Raw genomic sequence first — 17,007 nt, forward strand, 5'->3', positions numbered from 1 at the left:
GCTGTCTATGGACTGATTACAGAATGTGAGTGTTGGGACTTGGGAGTGATAAAGTTGTTAGACGGGTGATGATTCTGGAGACAGGAAAGAGGTGATTTAAATGGGCTGAGACCCAAGGAATGACTGGGTCACTGTTTTCCCTAGACACAGGCCCTCTGTGTGTGTGTGTGGTGCTCTAATCAGTATGTCTCTGTGTGAGTCCCTCTGCTCCAATCTCATCCGAACAGCCCTGCTTTTGTCCACTGTAAAAACATCAGTAAACCCAGGCACCGATGTCCATCTGTCAATCCGTCTTGTTTCCATGTTGTGCAGTCTGATATAGTGAGGTCTCATTGTGTCAGATGGAGACTGGAGGGTTGGAGGCCATGTTCTGCAGTCTGATATAGTGAGGTCTCATTGTGTCAGATGGAGGGTTGGAGGCCATGTTCTGCAGTCTGATATAGTGAGGTCTCATTGTGTCAGATGGAGACTGGAGGGTTGGAGGCCATGTTGCAGTCTGATATAGTGAGGTCTCATTGTGTCAGATGGAGACTGGAGGGTTGGAGGCCATGTTCTGCAGTCTGATATAGTGAGGTCTCATTGTGTCAGATGGAGACCGGAGGGTTGGAGGCCATGTTCTGCAGTCTGATATAGTGAGGTCTCATTGTGTCAGATGGAGACTGGAGGGTTGGAGGCCATGTTCTGCAGTCTGATATAGTGAGGTCTCATTGTGTCAGATGGAGACTGGAGGGTTGGAGGCCATGTTCTGCAGTCTGATATAGTGAGGTCTCATTGTGTCAGATGGAGACTGGAGGGTTGGAGGCCATGTTCTGCAGTCTGATATAGTGAGGTCACTTTGTGTCAGATGGAGACTGGAGGGTTGGAGGCCATGTTCTGCAGTCTGATATAGTGAGGTCTCATTGTGTCAGATGGAGACTGGAGGGTTGGAGGCCATGTTCTGTTTCAATGTTGTGCAGTCTGATATAGTGAGGTCTCATTGTGTCAGATGGAGACTGGAGGGTTGGAGGCCATGTTCTGTTTCAATGTTGTGCAGTCTGATATAGTGAGGTCTCATTGTGTCAGATGGAGACTGGAGGGTTGGAGGCCATGTTCTGTTTCCATGTTGTGCACCAGACAAGATAACATCAGTCAGACCACACCAGACAAGATAACATCAGTCAGACCACACCAGACAAGATAACATCAGACCACACCAGACAAGATAACATCAAGACCACACCAGACAAGATAACATCAGTCAGACCACACCAGACAAGATAACATCAGTCAGACCACACCAGACAGTCAGACCACACCAGACAAGATAACATCAGTCAGACCACACCAGACAAGACCACACCAGACAAGATAACACCAGGCAAGATAACATCAGTCAGACCACACCAGACAAGATAACATCAGTCAGACCACACCAGACAAGATAACATCAATCAGACCACACCAGACAAGATAACACCAGACAAGATAACATCAGTCAGACCACACCAGACAAGATAACATCAATCAGACCACACCAGACAAGATAACACCAGACAAGATAACATCAGTCAGACCACACCAGACAAGACCACACCAGACAAGATAACACCAGGCAAGATAACATCAGTCAGACCACACCAGACAAGATAACATCAGTCAGACCACACCAGACAGGATAACATCAGTCAGACCACACCAGACAAGATAACATCAATCAGACCACACCAGACAAGATAACATCAGTCAGACCACACCAGACAAGATAACATCAATCAGACCACACCAGACAAGATAACACCAGACAGGATAACATCAGTCAGACCACACCAGACAGGATAACATCCGTCAGACACCACTGGAGGACTGGAGTTGAGAACCACTGTCTTACACTGTATATATATACTGTCATTCACCATAACCATGATCTCTCATCCATTGTGTGTAATGTCTCCCTCAGTGCTGCCCAACCCAGAGATCACCCACGTGACCTCCAGCGGGGTCATCGAGGCCAACTGCACGGCCGCAGCCCGTCCTGCAGCCCAGATGGTATGGAATGTGGAGGGGGACAACCGGACGCTGGGGCCGTCCGTGTCCTCGTCCTACGACCAGGGGGACGGCACCACCCTGGTCACCAGCACCCTCCTCCTCCAGGAGGCCCTGCCCCACGACCAATCCGTCAAATGCATGGTGCACCACCGAGGCCTGGACTCGCCCATGTCCGTCAACCTCAATGGTGAGCAGCTCAGAGAATCACATTGGCTCAATAAAGATTTATATATTAGCAGTAAATCATTAATACATGTCTTATAATTGATCTAATAAAGGTATGTTAATTAGACTTTTTTTAAATAAAGTGTCACCCAGATTCTTTCTGCTTATGAAGACAAGTCTGCTTAACAGCCCTCGCAATGTGACAGTGCTGGGTTTACATAGTATTTTTTTTCTTTCAAATGCCATACATGGAGTGCGATGGGCAGGGTTTGCACTTTTAGGACTATTGTTTTGGGTCCATTCCGCCAGGCGAGGTCAATCAAGCCCAGGACTTGGGGCTACTATTTGAACCCAGGTCTGCATTGTGGTTCAACATGTGTAGAGTTGTGTGTTGAAATCCTGGATTGTAACACTGTCCTGATCTAGTTTTGTGATTGTATCCATTTGGGGGAGTGATTCTTAGGAAAGCTTCAGTTGCTATTCTAGTTATGTACAATTATGGCTCGTTTGATAGACCATTAAGTGCTCCAGTTTCCAGGAAGTGGAAAACCAAAATAAACGTCAAGCCTTTTCCACAGTACGTCTATCTCTCTTGTTGTGAAGCTCATATCATGAGTTATGGTCAAAATGAGGCATAGTTTAATGTCCTTGAAGTCAATATTGTGGTCCTGTCTGGCTCAGTTGGTCATGACGCTAGCAACGCCAGGGTCCTGACTTCGATTCCCAGGGGGTCAGATTTGTTTACCAAAATGTATGCGCTCACTGTACTGTGAGTCATTTTGGATAAAAGCGCCTGCTAAATGGTATATGCTATCAAATTTTATTTGTCACATGTGCCGAATACAACAGCTGTAGACCTTACAGTGAAATGCTTATTTACAAGCCCTTAAACAGCAATGCAGTTTTAAGAAAATACAAAAACAAAACAAAAAAGGTAAGAGATAAGAATAACAAATAATTATAGAGCATAAGTAAATAACAATAGAGGGGCTTTATATACAGGGGGTACCGGTACAGAGTCAATGTGGAGGCTATATACAGAGGGTACCGGTACAGAGTCAATGTGGAGGCTATATACAGGGGGTACCGGTACAGAGTCAATGTGGAGGCTATATACAGGGGGTACCGGTACAGAGTCAATGTGGAGGCTATATACAGGGGGTACCGGTACAGAGTCAATGTGGAGGCTATATACAGGGGGTACCGGTACAGAGTCAATGTGGAGGCTATATACAGAGTCAATGTGGGGCTATACCGGTACAGAGTCAATGTGGAGGCTATATACAGGGGTACCGGTACAGAGTCAATGTGGAGGCTATATACAGAGGGTACCGGTACAGAGTCAATGTAGAGGCTATTTACAGAGGGTACCGGTACAGAGTCAATGTGGAGGCTATATACAGGGGGTACCGGTACAGAGTCAATGTGGAGGCTATATACAGGGGGTACCGGTACAGAGTCAATGTGGAGGCTATATACAGGGGGTACCGGTACAGAGTCAATGTGGAGGCTATATACAGGGGGTACCGGTACAGAGTCAATGTGGAGGCTATATACAGGGGGTACCGGTACAGAGTCAATGTGGAGGCTATATACAGAGGGTACCGGTACAGAGTCAATGTGGAGGCTATTTACAGAGGGTACCGGTACAGAGTCAATGTGGAGGCTATTTACAGAGGGTACCAGTACAGAGTTAATGTGGAGGCTATATACAGGGGGTACCGGTACAGAGTCAATGTGGAGGCTATATACAGGGGTACCGGTACAGAGTCAATGTGGAGGCTATATACAGGGGGTACCGGTACAGAGTCAATGTAGAGGCTATATACAGGGGTACCGGTACAGAGTCAATGTGGAGGCTATTTACAGGGGGTACCGGTACAGAGTCAATGTGGAGGCTATATACAGGGGGTACCGGTACAGAGTCAATGTGGAGGCTATATACAGAGGGTACCGGTACAGAGTCAATGTGGAGGCTATTTACAGAGGGTACCAGTACAGAGTTAATGTGGAGGCTATATACAGGGGGTACCGGTACAGAGTCAATGTGGAGGCTATATACAGGGGGTACCGGTACAGAGTCAATGTGGAGGCTATATACAGGGGGTACCGGTACAGAGTCAATGTAGAGGCTATATACAGGGGGTACCGGTACAGAGTCAATGTGGAGGCTATTTACAGGGGGTACCGGTACAGAGTCAATGTGGAGGCTATATACAGGGGGTACCGGTACAGAGTCAATGTGGAGGCTATATACAGAGGGTATCGGTACAGAGTCAATGTGGAGGCTATATACAGGGGTACCAGTACAGAGTCAATGTGGAGGCTATTTACAGAGGGTACCGGTACAGAGTCAATGTGGAGGCTATATACAGGGGGTACCAGTACAGAGTCAATGTGGAGGCTATATACAGGGGGTACCAGTACAGAGTCAATGTGGAGGCTATATACAGGGGGTACCGGTACAGAGTCAATGTGGAGGCTATATACAGGGGGTACCAGTACAGAGTCAATGTGGAGGCTATATACAGGGGGTACCGGTACAGAGTCAATGTGGAGGCTATTTACAGAGGGTACCGGTACAGAGTCAATGTGGAGGCTATATACAGGGGGTACCAGTACAGAGTCAATGTGGAGGCTATATACAGGGGGTACCAGTACAGAGTCAATGTGGAGGCTATATACAGGGGGTACCGGTACAGAGTCAATGTGGAGGCTATATACAGGGGGTACCGGTACAGAGTCAATGTGGAGGCTATATACAGGGGGTACCGGTACAGAGTCAATGTGGAGGCTATATACAGGGGGTACCGGTACAGAGTCAATGTGGAGGCTATATACAGGGGGTACCGGTACAGAGTCAATGTGGAGGCTATATACAGGGGGTACCGGTACAGAGTCAATGTGGAGGCTATATACAGAGGGTACCGGTACAGAGTCAATGTGGAGGCTATATACAGGGGGTACCGGTACAGAGTCAATGTGGAGGCTATATACAGGGGGTACCGGTACAGAGTCAATGTAGAGGCTATTTACAGAGGGTACCGGTACAGAGTCAATGTGGAGGCTATATACAGGGGGTACTGGTACAGAGTCAATGTGGAGGCTATATACAGGGGGTACCGGTACAGAGTCAATGTGGAGGCTATATACAGGGGGTACCGGTACAGAGTCAATGTGGAGGCTATATACAGAGGGTACCGGTACAGAGTCAATGTGGAGGCTATATACAGGGGGTACCGGTACAGAGTCAATGTGGAGGCTATATACAGGGGGTACCGGTACAGAGTCAATGTGGAGGCTATATACAGGGGGTACCGGTACAGAGTCAATGTGGAGGCTATATACAGGGGGTACCGGTACAGAGTCAATGTGGAGGCTATATACAGAGGGTACCGGTACAGAGTCAATGTGGAGGCTATATACAGGGGGTACCGGTACAGAGTCAATGTGGAGGCTATATACAGAGGGTACTGGTACAGAGTCAATGTGGAGGCTATATACAGGGGGTACCGGTACAGAGTCAATGTGGAGGCTATATACAGGGGGTACTGGTACAGAGTCAATGTGGAGGCTATATACAGAGGGTACTGGTACAGAGTCAATGTGGAGGCTATATACAGGGGGTACCGGTACAGAGTCAATGTGGAGGCTATATACAGGGGGTACCGGTACAGAGTCAATGTGGAGGCTATATACAGGGGGTACCGGTACAGAGTCAATGTGGAGGCTATATACAGGGGGTACCGGTACAGAGTCAATGTGGAGGCTAAATACAGGGGGTACTGGTACAGAGTCAATGTGGAGGCTATATACAGGGGGTACCGGTACAGAGTCAATGTGGAGGCTATATACAGGGGGTACCGGTACAGAGTCAATGTGGAGGCTATATACAGGGGGTACTGGTACAGAGTCAATGTGGAGGCTATATACAGGGGGTACCAATGCAGAGTCAATGTGCGGGGGCACCGGTGTCGAGATAATTGAGGTAATATGTACATGTAGGTAGAGTTATTAAAGTGACTATGCATCGATAATAACAGAGTAGCAGCAGCGTAGAAGGGAGGGGCCATGCAAATAGTCTGGGTAGCCATTTGATTAGCATAGGCCCCCGCCAAGTGTCTTACCAGAGGCTGCTGTTCTATCCCAACGATAGTGTATAACCCGCCAGCTGTATGTTCTTAATGTCGTCGTTCAGCCATGACTCGGTGAAACATAAGATATTACAGTTTTTAATATCCCGTTGGTAGGATATACATGCTTTTGTCTAATTTATTTTCCAGCGATTGAACGTTAGCTAGCAGGCAAAGGCAGAAGGCGAAGGCAGATTAGCCACTCGTCGCCTGATCTTTTTCCGTGAAATCTCAGTTTTCTTCTCCAGCCAATGACGGGGATCTGGGCATGTTTGCGTGTCTGTATTATATCCCTCCCGTCCGACTCATTGAAGAAAAACTCTGCTTTTAATCTGAGGTGAGTAATCGCAGTTCTGATGTCCAGAAGCTCTTTTAGGTCATAAGAGACGGTAGCAGCAACATTATGTACAAAACAAGTTACGAACAACACGAAAAAAGAAAAAAAAATTGCATGGTTGGTTGAGAGCCGATAAGACGGCAGCCATCCCTCCAGCGCCAGTCACATCTCATGGGTTGTCGTATGTCTGTTGGTAAACATGGTGTGTGTGTGTGTTGCAGTTGGTCCGGCCCTCACTACTATCATCTCAGTATCCTGTGTGGCAGCCCTGCTCCTGTGCTGTCTGTGTGTGTGCCTCTGCAAGTGCTTCCTGTGTCGAGACGGTGAGTAGCCAATCAGCTTCTGATCCTCCTTGAGTCAATTTTCCTGGTCGAAGAGGTGACACTCCATGGGCTTATTTAGTGGGAAGCAACATTGTCATGTAACCTGAACATATAGAGTGGACACGATTCTCTCATTCAGAATAGAGGACCCTGTCCATTCAATATACGTTGTAATTATATCTGCAATGTTTCAAATGTTGTGTCCTACTCAATACACTCCCTAGGTGTTTTGTAAACAGTCACAAAAAGGACATTACTGCTATTTTTGTGTCGTCTCCAACACCATGGATGTGTTGTTGCCATGGTGAGGCTAATGATACCAGTGTCCTTCTGAATCCTGGGAACAAGCCTCTTCAGAGCTGACACAGCAGACACAGTTTGACCGGGTTATGTTTGCCAAGTTATGAGTGCTTCTCATAACCCAGGTCATCTGTCTCCTACTGTGGTTGTTTCATGTGTTCAAGATATCGAGGAGACTTTTCGTTGGCATCGAAATGTGACGTCACCTTCCCTGAGATCTATGATCTCTAAAAGCCAATTGTCAATCTCAGAGTGAAAAGTTAACATCTTGCTCCATGAGTTTACACGGTTGGACCATGTCATATAAACACAATGTAGAAGGCAGCTCAAATGTTTCATTGATTGCGACTCCATCTTGATTGCCACTCCCACTGGTTAGCATGGGAGGGGCGGTTTTGGGCCAATCAAAAAACTGAACCTTAATTTAACAAATTTCCCCCCTGAGATGAATAAAGTATTTATGATATGGGGTCAAGGCCTCGTCATCATATCTCTCTGTGACTTCAGTGGACTCTCAGGATCTCCACTAGGGCTTCGTAGAGAGTAGAAATAACAGTTGATAAAATTAATTGTTTTTATCTCTTTGGTAATAAGTATCTCAAACTTCTGCAACTACCAGTGTTGATAAAGAACACTCAGTAACAGCTGGCACAAAGTTTGATACTAAAAAAAACACAACAGTATGACCTTCAAAATGTTCACTGATGGAAAGTTACCATTCCCCTAAATCACAAAACCAACATCACAAAGGTCAGGAAACATGACTCAAAAGGATAACTCTTTGAGACCGATGACATATTTTAACATGGAGGTGGGAGGTCCACAGGAAAGTGAAAGGGGGATACGCCAGTCCTCTGTCATCGTCGCTCCCTTGACCCTTGACCTCTGACACCTTTTCCCATGACCTCTTCAGGGTAGGGTGAAATGGCGATAATACTAGGACTTCCCAGTTCCCAGGTAGATGCAGGAAACAGAACAGACCACGCTACCGACAACAGTTGCCGTCAAAGAGATTTCAGGAAAGGTCCATTTTTTTTGTTCCATTTCCGATTGTGAAATCCTGTGGGCACAGTTTCTGGCAGCACTAGTTTACATTGGTATTTACCTGGCATTAAAAATGAAATTGTATGAGTACTTTCAGGTAGTTCCTTCAAGGAATTCAACACAACAGTATTACTCAGTTTCCTACTGAGAAATCCTCCTGCCACTTCAACATGTTTACGTCTCAACATGTTCAAACTGAAGAGGCTCATTACGCTAACCATATCATTAGTGATAATAATATGATTTAGCCAATGAGGGACGTGGCTCTGGGGTTAGTGTGGTCTATGATAAGCAGTGGTGGGAGGGGTGAGCGGTACGTCAACTTATTCTGAAAGAGGTGTAGTCTGCAGAACACTGCTGCTGAGTCTGGAACTGAGGTGTCAATATAAGCCAGGCAGGGTTGTGGAGGAATTATAATCACAGTCCATGAGAGTCGGCTCTGTTGACTCATGGCTATATCTTAGAAGTGGTGTAGCATTTAGCAATAGGGACAATTTGATTTCTCAATTCTTACAGATAGGCCAAGACGTTTTAGAAGTTGATCGTGTTCGTCGGATCTCTTTTGTACTCTTGTAAAGTTTAAGGGTCATTGAACGGACCGTCCATGGTTTGCGTACTGCATAGGTTTAGTCATTATTTTAGTTTCCATAGCTGATGAAAGTGTCCGACTTGACTCACTGGCCCACTGGTCGGTCAGAGCTTTCATCACGATGTTGCTCTTCCTCATTGCTGTGTTCTTACGTGATAAGAAAGTCTGGAACTGATGAGGAAGACCTCTGCCATGTGGGTAGATGTGTTGAGGAGACAGATTCACTGGTACTCATCTACTCCAAAATACTCCAAACTCTTTCCTGTTGAGTTACTTTTCTCAGACTTTCAGCAAAGGCTCCAAAATCAACATCCTGGAGGGCAGACATAGACATGTCCTTGTTGGTTCACCCCCTAAATCATGATGTGGATTCAAGACCACAGATGCGTCCCAAATGGCACCCAATTCCCTATTGGTCCTGGTCTAAAGTAGTGCCCTATGGGTCCTGGTCTGAAGTAGTGCACTATGCCCTATGGGTCCTGGTCTAAAGTAGTGCCCTATGAGTCCTGGTCTAAAGTAGTGCACTATGAGTCCTGTTCTAAAGTAGTGCACTATGGGTCCTGGTCTGAAGTAGTGCCCTATGGGTCCTGGTCTGAAGTAGTGCACTATGGGTCCTGGTCTGAAGTAGTGCACTATGGGTCCTGGTCTGAAGTAGTGCACTATGGGTCCTGGTCTGAAGTAGTGCCCTATGGGTCCTGGTCTGAAGTAGTGCCCTATGGGTCCTGGTCTGAAGTAGTGCCCTATGGGTCCTGGTCTGAAGTAGTGCCCTATGGGTCCTGGTCTGAAGTAGTGCCCTATGGGTCCTGGTCTGAAGTAGTGCCCTATGGGTCCTGGTCTGAAGTAGTGCCCTATGGGTCCTGGTCTGAAGTAGTGCACTACCTTCAATTACCTGGGGAGGTAATAATTGACTTTGCATAGCTGTTTCTCATAAAGTCATTATGATAAATATTCCGATTGGTAAATAGAATATGTGTGAGTAAATGTAACTTGCTATGATTTAATGTGTGTAACTTAGAGGTGACAGACACATTGTCACCCCTGCCAAAAAACACCACAGAGGTAATTTAGATATGTTTACTAATTCAGTTTTTTTAAGTGTTGTCTATGGTTTGTGCTTCTCTCCTCTCCCCCCAGAATAACAAGTGATTGTGCTGGCTGTCCAGTGCTAGTTTCTCAGTAGAAAGGACTTTCTCTAATCTGCTACTTGGAGCCAGATTCACACAAGGGGCCAGGAGGAGGGAAGAGGGGGCAGAAAGAACCTAAAATCTGACAAACTGCCCAGTGGCTAACAACGCCTCTCTTTTTCTCAAACTGTTCCTGCCGCATGCTAGCCCGGCCCTCACTCATTGCTGTGCCCTCAATGACATTGTGCAGAGTGCCGTGATTAATTACTTGATGGGGTCAGAAGATGGTTTTGATTATGACGTTGCTGTGAGGTTGTTGTATCAAGAGAGGCACCTGCATCTCTGATTTCAGATGTATCTCCCACTGTGTTGTATTGTAGGTCAAACAACTGTATGTCAGCAGCTGAAATTACACCAACACTTGCGATGGAATGAGAGATGGCTTCTCTAATTGATCTAATATAATCTCATATTTGACAATTACCTTTGTCTATTTTGAAAATATGATATTTGTGTGTCTAACTTTCTCACTCATCATTATTCACGATTCGTTCAGGATGATCTGTAACCATGGTAACATCCACATGAATGTAGAAGTGTTAGGAAACATTCTATCCTTATTTACAATAAAAGTGACTCAATCCATTATTGACCATTCATTTCTATTGGGCGCAACATAATCTGAAACACAACCAAAACAAACAGCAAGTGCATCCAAACAAGTTTGTAGAGTCACAGAGTTTGATGCAATCATTGTGTGCTAGGAATATGGGACCAAATACTTAATCTTTGACTACTTTAATACAAATATGAGTGAATTTGTCCCAATACTTTTGTTCCCCTAAAATGGGTGGACTATGTACAAAAAGTGCTGTAATTTCTAACGGTTCAAAAGAAATAGATAAATACCCTGAAATGAAAGCTGACATTCTGCGCTTTAACCTCATAGTCATTGTATCATTTCAAATCCCAAACAACAAAACATTTGTCACTGTCCCAAAACATTTGGAGCTCAGAGATGTGGCTAGTCTGGATGGTGGAGTAGATTATTGACGTGTGGGGAGAGACTGGGAGCAGCATGGAACCACAAGTGGGTTTCTGTGGTTCTACTGTGGTTCTACTAAATCAATGGGCCATAGTGGTGTCTGTCTCCTTCAATGACAGCTGGGAAATAGAACCCAACCCAGAACTGAAGGTAATTCCAGTCAAATTCAGCAGTTCTATTTATGTCTACACAGAGTTAGCGTTTGTATGATAACATAGTCGTGGCACACAGGAGACCCGGTCGTCAGACATACTGTTAAAAAGCTTCATGTGTATCTTGTAGGATATGAGCTTCAGCCAGTCATGCAGAAAGTCAAGTCCAGATAAGAACTTCTGTTATTTGATGAAAGGGGAAGTTTGCATGGGGCACTTTTAATCTGCAACACAGGAGGAAGTGCGGGGAGTAACCATATCCTGTCCGGCACACAAACATGCTCAACCGACCTTACCTCGCCATGAGTGTGGCACTGTTGGCAAAACTCTGATTGGTTGTGGGGAAGTAGGGAAGACAGTTTCAGAAACAGTCTAAGAGAAGAAGGGAAATAACAGTTTCAGTTTTATCACCTTTACGTTATCTTGACCGTTAAGCATGGTCATCTATCACCAATCTGGCAACCTGGTTAGAGATCCTCTGATTGGATGGTTAGGAGACACCTGCTGGTGGTTGCCTGTACGTGTTCATTTACTTTTCAAGAAAGAAGTTGATGCCTATTTTTACTGATAAACCACCATTGACTATCCCACACTCACAAATGCACACTACTATGGAATATCAGCCATGCTTTACTTTTATTTATTTATTTCACCTTTATTTAAATAGGCCGTGGTGGCGAAGTAATTACAATATAGCAATTAAACACTGGAATGGTAGAATGTGCAGAAGATGAATGTGCAAGTAGAGATACTGGGGTGCAAAGGAGCAAAATAAATCAAATAAATAACAGTATGGGGGATGAGGTAGTTGGATGGGCTATTTACAGATGGGCTATGTACAGGTGCAGTGATCTGTGAGCTACTCTGACAGCTGGTGCTTAAAGTTAGTGAGGGAGATATGAGTCTCCAGTTTCAGTGATTTTTGCAGTTCGTTCCTGTCATTGGCAGCAGAGAACTGGAAGGAGAGGCGGCCGAAGGAAGAATCGGCTTTGGGGGTGAGACATACCTGCTGGAGCGCGTGCTACGGGTGGGTGCTGCTATGGTGACCAGTGAGCTGAGATAAGGCGGGGCTTTACCTAGCAGAGACTTGTAGATGACCTGGAGCCAGTGGGTTTGGCGACGAGTATGAAGCGAGGGCCAGCCAACGAGAGCATACAGGTCGCAGTGGTGGGTAGTGTATGGGGCTTTGGTGACAAAACGGATGGCACTGTGGTAGACTGCATCCAATTTGTTGAGTAGAGTGTTGGAGGCTATTTTATAAATGACATCGCCGAAGTCGAGGATCAGTAGGCTAGTCAGTTTTACGAGGGTCTGTTTGGCAGCATGAGTGAAAGATGCTTTGTTGCGGAATAGGAAGCCAATTCTAGATTTAATTTTGGATTGGAGATGTTTAATGTGAGCCTGAAGGAGAGTTTGCAGTCTAACCAGACACCTAGGTATTTGTAGTTGTCCACATATTCTAAGTCCGAACCGTCCAGAGTAGTGATGCTGGACGGGCGGGCAGGTGCGGGCAGCGATCGGTTGAAGAGCATGCATTTAGTTTTACTTGCATTTAAGAGAAGTTGGAGGCCACGGAAGGAGAGTTGTATGGCATTGAAGCTCGTTTGGAGGTTAGTTAACACAGTGTCCAAAGAAGGGCCAGAGGTATACAGAATGGTGTCATCTGTGTAGAGGTGGATCAAAGAATCACCAGCAGCAAGAGCAACATCATTGATGTATACAGAGAAAAGAGTCGGCCCGAGAATTGAACCCTGTGGCACCCCCATAGAGACTGCCAGAGGTCCAGACAACAGGCCCTCTGATTTGACACACTGAACTCCATCAGAGAAGTAGTTGGTGAGTTCTAAGTGTGCATGTGGTCTTTCAGGGCTGGTTGTGTGTTAAGGGGTTTCCTCTGTTCCTGGAAACGGGGTGGAATGTGTGTACTGTAGACACCCTCTATAACACAGGAGGTTGGTGGCACCTTAATTGGGGAGGACGGACTCGGGGTAATGATTTGAGCGAAATGAGTGTAATGGTATCGATACATCAAACACGTGGTTGCCAGGTGTTTGTTGCTATCCCAGCCTCAACTGTTTGTTGCTATCCCAGCCTCCACTGTTTGTTGCTATCCCAGCCTCCACTGTTTGTTGCTATCCCAGCCTCCACTGTTTGTTGCTATCCCAGCCTCCACTGTTTGTTGCTATCCCAGCCTCCACTGTTTGTTGCTATTCCAGCCTCCACTGTTTGTTGCTATTCCAGCCTCCACTGTTTGTTGCTATTCCAGCCTCCACTGTTTGATTCCATTCCAGCCTCCACTGTTTGATTCCATTCCAGCCTCCACTGTTTGTTGCTATCCCAGCCTCCACTGTTTGATTCCATTCCAGCCTCCACTGCTCTATAATGTGTCTGGATGAGTGTAACGCTTGGCCAGGATGTTATGATGTTTTTGGCAGGGAACATTGCATGATTGAATCACTTTCAGGAAGAGGAATAAGACAAGGTTTGGTCCTGCTCCTTAAGCAAACCAGAGGAAGTCTCTACTCCGATGTAGGCCTTTGTTCTTTCAAAGACAAAGGTGTTGATATCTCGCCCTGCACCAGACTTCTCGCCCTGCGGCAGACTGATCTGTCTCCACATGATGCTGGCTGCCTGTTTGTGTAATGAGGACATTAGAGGGTCAGGAAGAGGGAGTGACTGACTGACAGGGGACTGTTGTTTTGAGTTGAAACTGTGGAGTAGATGATGGTACAACTAACACAATAACACCAATTATTTGGATATGATGATGAATTAAATATCTCTCTCTCTGCTCCCCCCCTACTCTTTCTCTCTCTCTCACTCACTCACTCACTCACTCACTCACTCACTCTCTCACTCTCTCACTCTCACTCTCTCTCTCTCTCTCTCTCTCTCTCTCACACTGTCTCTCTCCCGCCTCTCTCAATTAAATTCAATTCAAGGAGCTTTATTGGCATGGGAAAACATATGTTAATATTGCCAGTGCAAGTGAGGTAGATAATATACAAAAGTGAAATAAACAATACAAATGAACAGTAAACATTACACTCACAGAAGTTCCAAAAGAACAAAGACATTTCAAATGTCATATGTCTATATACAGTGTTGTAACGATGTGCAAATAGTTAAAGTACAAAAGGGAAAATAAATACATATAAATATGGGTTGTATTTACATTGGTGTTTGTTCTTCACTGGTTGACCTTTTCTTGTGGCAACAGGTCACACATCTTGCTGCTGTGATGGCACACTGTGGTATTTCACCCAGTAGATATGGGAGTTTATCAAAATCGTGTTTGTTTTTTAATTATTTGTGGATCTGTGTAATCTGAGGGAAATATGTGTCTCTAATATGGTCATACATTGGGCAGGAGGTTAGGAAGTGCAGCTCAGTTTCCACCTCATTTTGTGGGCAGTGTGCACATAGCCTGTCTTCTCTTGAGAGCCAGGTCTGCCTACAGCAGCCTTTCTCAATAGCAAGGCTATGCTCACTGAGTCTGTACATAGTCAAAGCTTTCCTTAAGTTTGGGTCAGTCACAGTGGTCAGGTATTCTGCCACTGTGTACTCTCTGTTTAGGACCAAATAGCATTCTAGTTTTTGTTAATTCTTTCCAATGTGTCAAGTAATTATCTTTTTGTTTTCTCATGATTTGGTTTGGTCTAATTGTCTCGCTGTGTCTCTGCCCCCCTACTCTCTCTCTGTGTCTCTCCCCCCTCTCTCTGCCCCCCTCCTCCCACCCTCTCTCCCACCATCCAGATTGAGATTTGACCTGGAATGGTGGAAGAAGGACTGTTTTGATGAGAAGCCAGAGTTCTGGTCATCCAGCTAGACCTATCAGCTCCTCAGCACCATACGCCCCATGTCTGTTAGAAGGAACAACTCACTACAGTACTACACATCACCAACAGCTGTTTCTCCAGGCCCCACTGGGTGAACTGGACATAAACCTTCATCCCACCAGTGACAACAACATCAACAACACTAAAGCCATGTTTCTATTAACAGTAGATATAAAGACACTTATCAACATGTGGCTTTGAAGTTTAGTTTGTCTGGTCCCAGATCAGTTTGTAATGACTTGCCAACTCCTATAGTCATTGTTACACCAATGGCTCAACAGATCTGGGACCAGGCTATAACCGGTCCACTCGATGAAGAAAAAAGTATAGGACAAAGGCCCTTAATACAAAGTGCTTTAAAAGTAGGTTTTAAAAGATACGTTCTAATTACACACTGTAATGTTTAACAGTTACTGTGTGTTTAAGGACCAGGCTGCTTTTTTGTGTAGGAGTTCTTCTGTTATTTGTTTGTGTGATTTTGCTGCTGTTATAAGGGGGGGGGGTGTTACACATATCTTTATTTTATGACTCAAAAACACAAACACACAAGTTGACTTCATGGGAGTTCCAGTATTAAAATGCAATTTGCCATGTATTAGTTAGCTATATGACATTTAGAATACAAACAATATCATATATATTTCTCATGCTCAATATTTAACTATTTACAACAGGGAATGACAAAATGTCTGTCTCGCGTGTGCCTTTCCTGTTGAAGCGTATTCCTACCATCTGCCCATTTGAACTGAAGGTGTAATTACAGCAGGAAAATGGCCTCCAACTTTTCAGCCTGTTTAAACCTCACAACAGATGTATGTATACAAATAAACTACTACTGTTTATTAGCAATAAACTCTTCAGCATCTTCCTATAGTTTATTAACATCACACCAAATCAGCCTACCCAAAATAGTCTAGACAACAATGGAAGTTGACGTGATTGTGTCAATGAAATATGCTTATGACATTGGATGTCAGATTGTGTATATCAGGATAGCTTTTTAGGCTACTGTCCCTTACGTCACTGTGAATATTCCTGTTGCAATGTCAAACAGCACTAATAGTGAGCTTAGCTGTGTGTTTCTAAGTGCTGCCTGAGGATTACTGGTGAACAGATCTACAGCGGCTTCAGAAACGATTCACCCTTTGTCTTTCTCCACATGTTGTGTTAGTCTGAATTTAAAATGGATTCAAATGAGATTTTGTGTCACTGGCCTATTGCAAAGTAATTAAAAATGAAACGCTGAAATGTCTTGAGTCAATTTAGTATTCAACCCCTTTGTTATGGCAAGTCAAAATAAGTTCAGGAGTAAAAATGTGCTTAACAAGTCGCGTAATAAGTTGCATGGATTTTTGAATGACTACCTCATCTCTGTACTCCACACATACAATGATCTGTAAGGTCCCTCAGTTGAGCAGTGAATTTCAAACATATTCAACAACAAAGACCAGGGAGGTTTTCCAATGCCTCACAAAGAAGACCAACCAATTAGAAGATGGGTAAACAAAGAAAGAGCTAAGGATCAATAATAGCGGTGGGCAATTTTTCAACCAATAAGTTGTGATAATTGCATTGTTTGAGCTATAACCTGTTAGTTCATATGCCTTGTCACTGATATATAGGCTTAAAGCCTAGACAATAAGACAGTGGTAGAATAAATTCAACCACACCTTTGTTTCACCACAAAACCAGAGAGCAACATCTGTCTGGGGAAGTCCAGAAAGCATATTGCATGTAACAAACCTACAGCATGGTAGAACAAGTACATTTTTCAGACATTCTCGGACTACTAATCTATTGATTTAGAACCACAGAGAGTTACTGCAAGTCGCAAAGAAAACAAGCTCTGCCTCCACTAATCCAGCACCATTTCAACATCTAATCACCTACGTTTACTGTGATCCTGCGACTACCGTTTCTCAGTGAAGTAT

The 17,007-nt window shown here is 44.8% G+C and overlaps 1 protein-coding gene across 1 annotated transcript; it reads left to right on the plus strand.

The window, feature by feature from the left end:
• Window positions 1–1,935: 1,935 nt before the first annotated feature.
• Window positions 1,936–15,944, plus strand: LOC121838792 (OX-2 membrane glycoprotein-like; the record flags this gene model as incomplete). The annotated part of the gene is given in 3 exon segments (XM_042313021.1): window positions 1,936–2,212; window positions 6,882–6,983; window positions 14,994–15,944. Coding segments are annotated over 3 exon segments (384 nt in total), but the record flags the coding sequence as incomplete, so codon positions are not given.
• Window positions 15,945–17,007: the final 1,063 nt, after the last annotated feature.

This window comes from Oncorhynchus tshawytscha, unplaced genomic scaffold (genome assembly GCF_018296145.1).
Source record: "Oncorhynchus tshawytscha isolate Ot180627B unplaced genomic scaffold, Otsh_v2.0 Un_contig_7755_pilon_pilon, whole genome shotgun sequence".
NCBI lineage: Eukaryota > Metazoa > Chordata > Actinopteri > Salmoniformes > Salmonidae > Oncorhynchus > Oncorhynchus tshawytscha.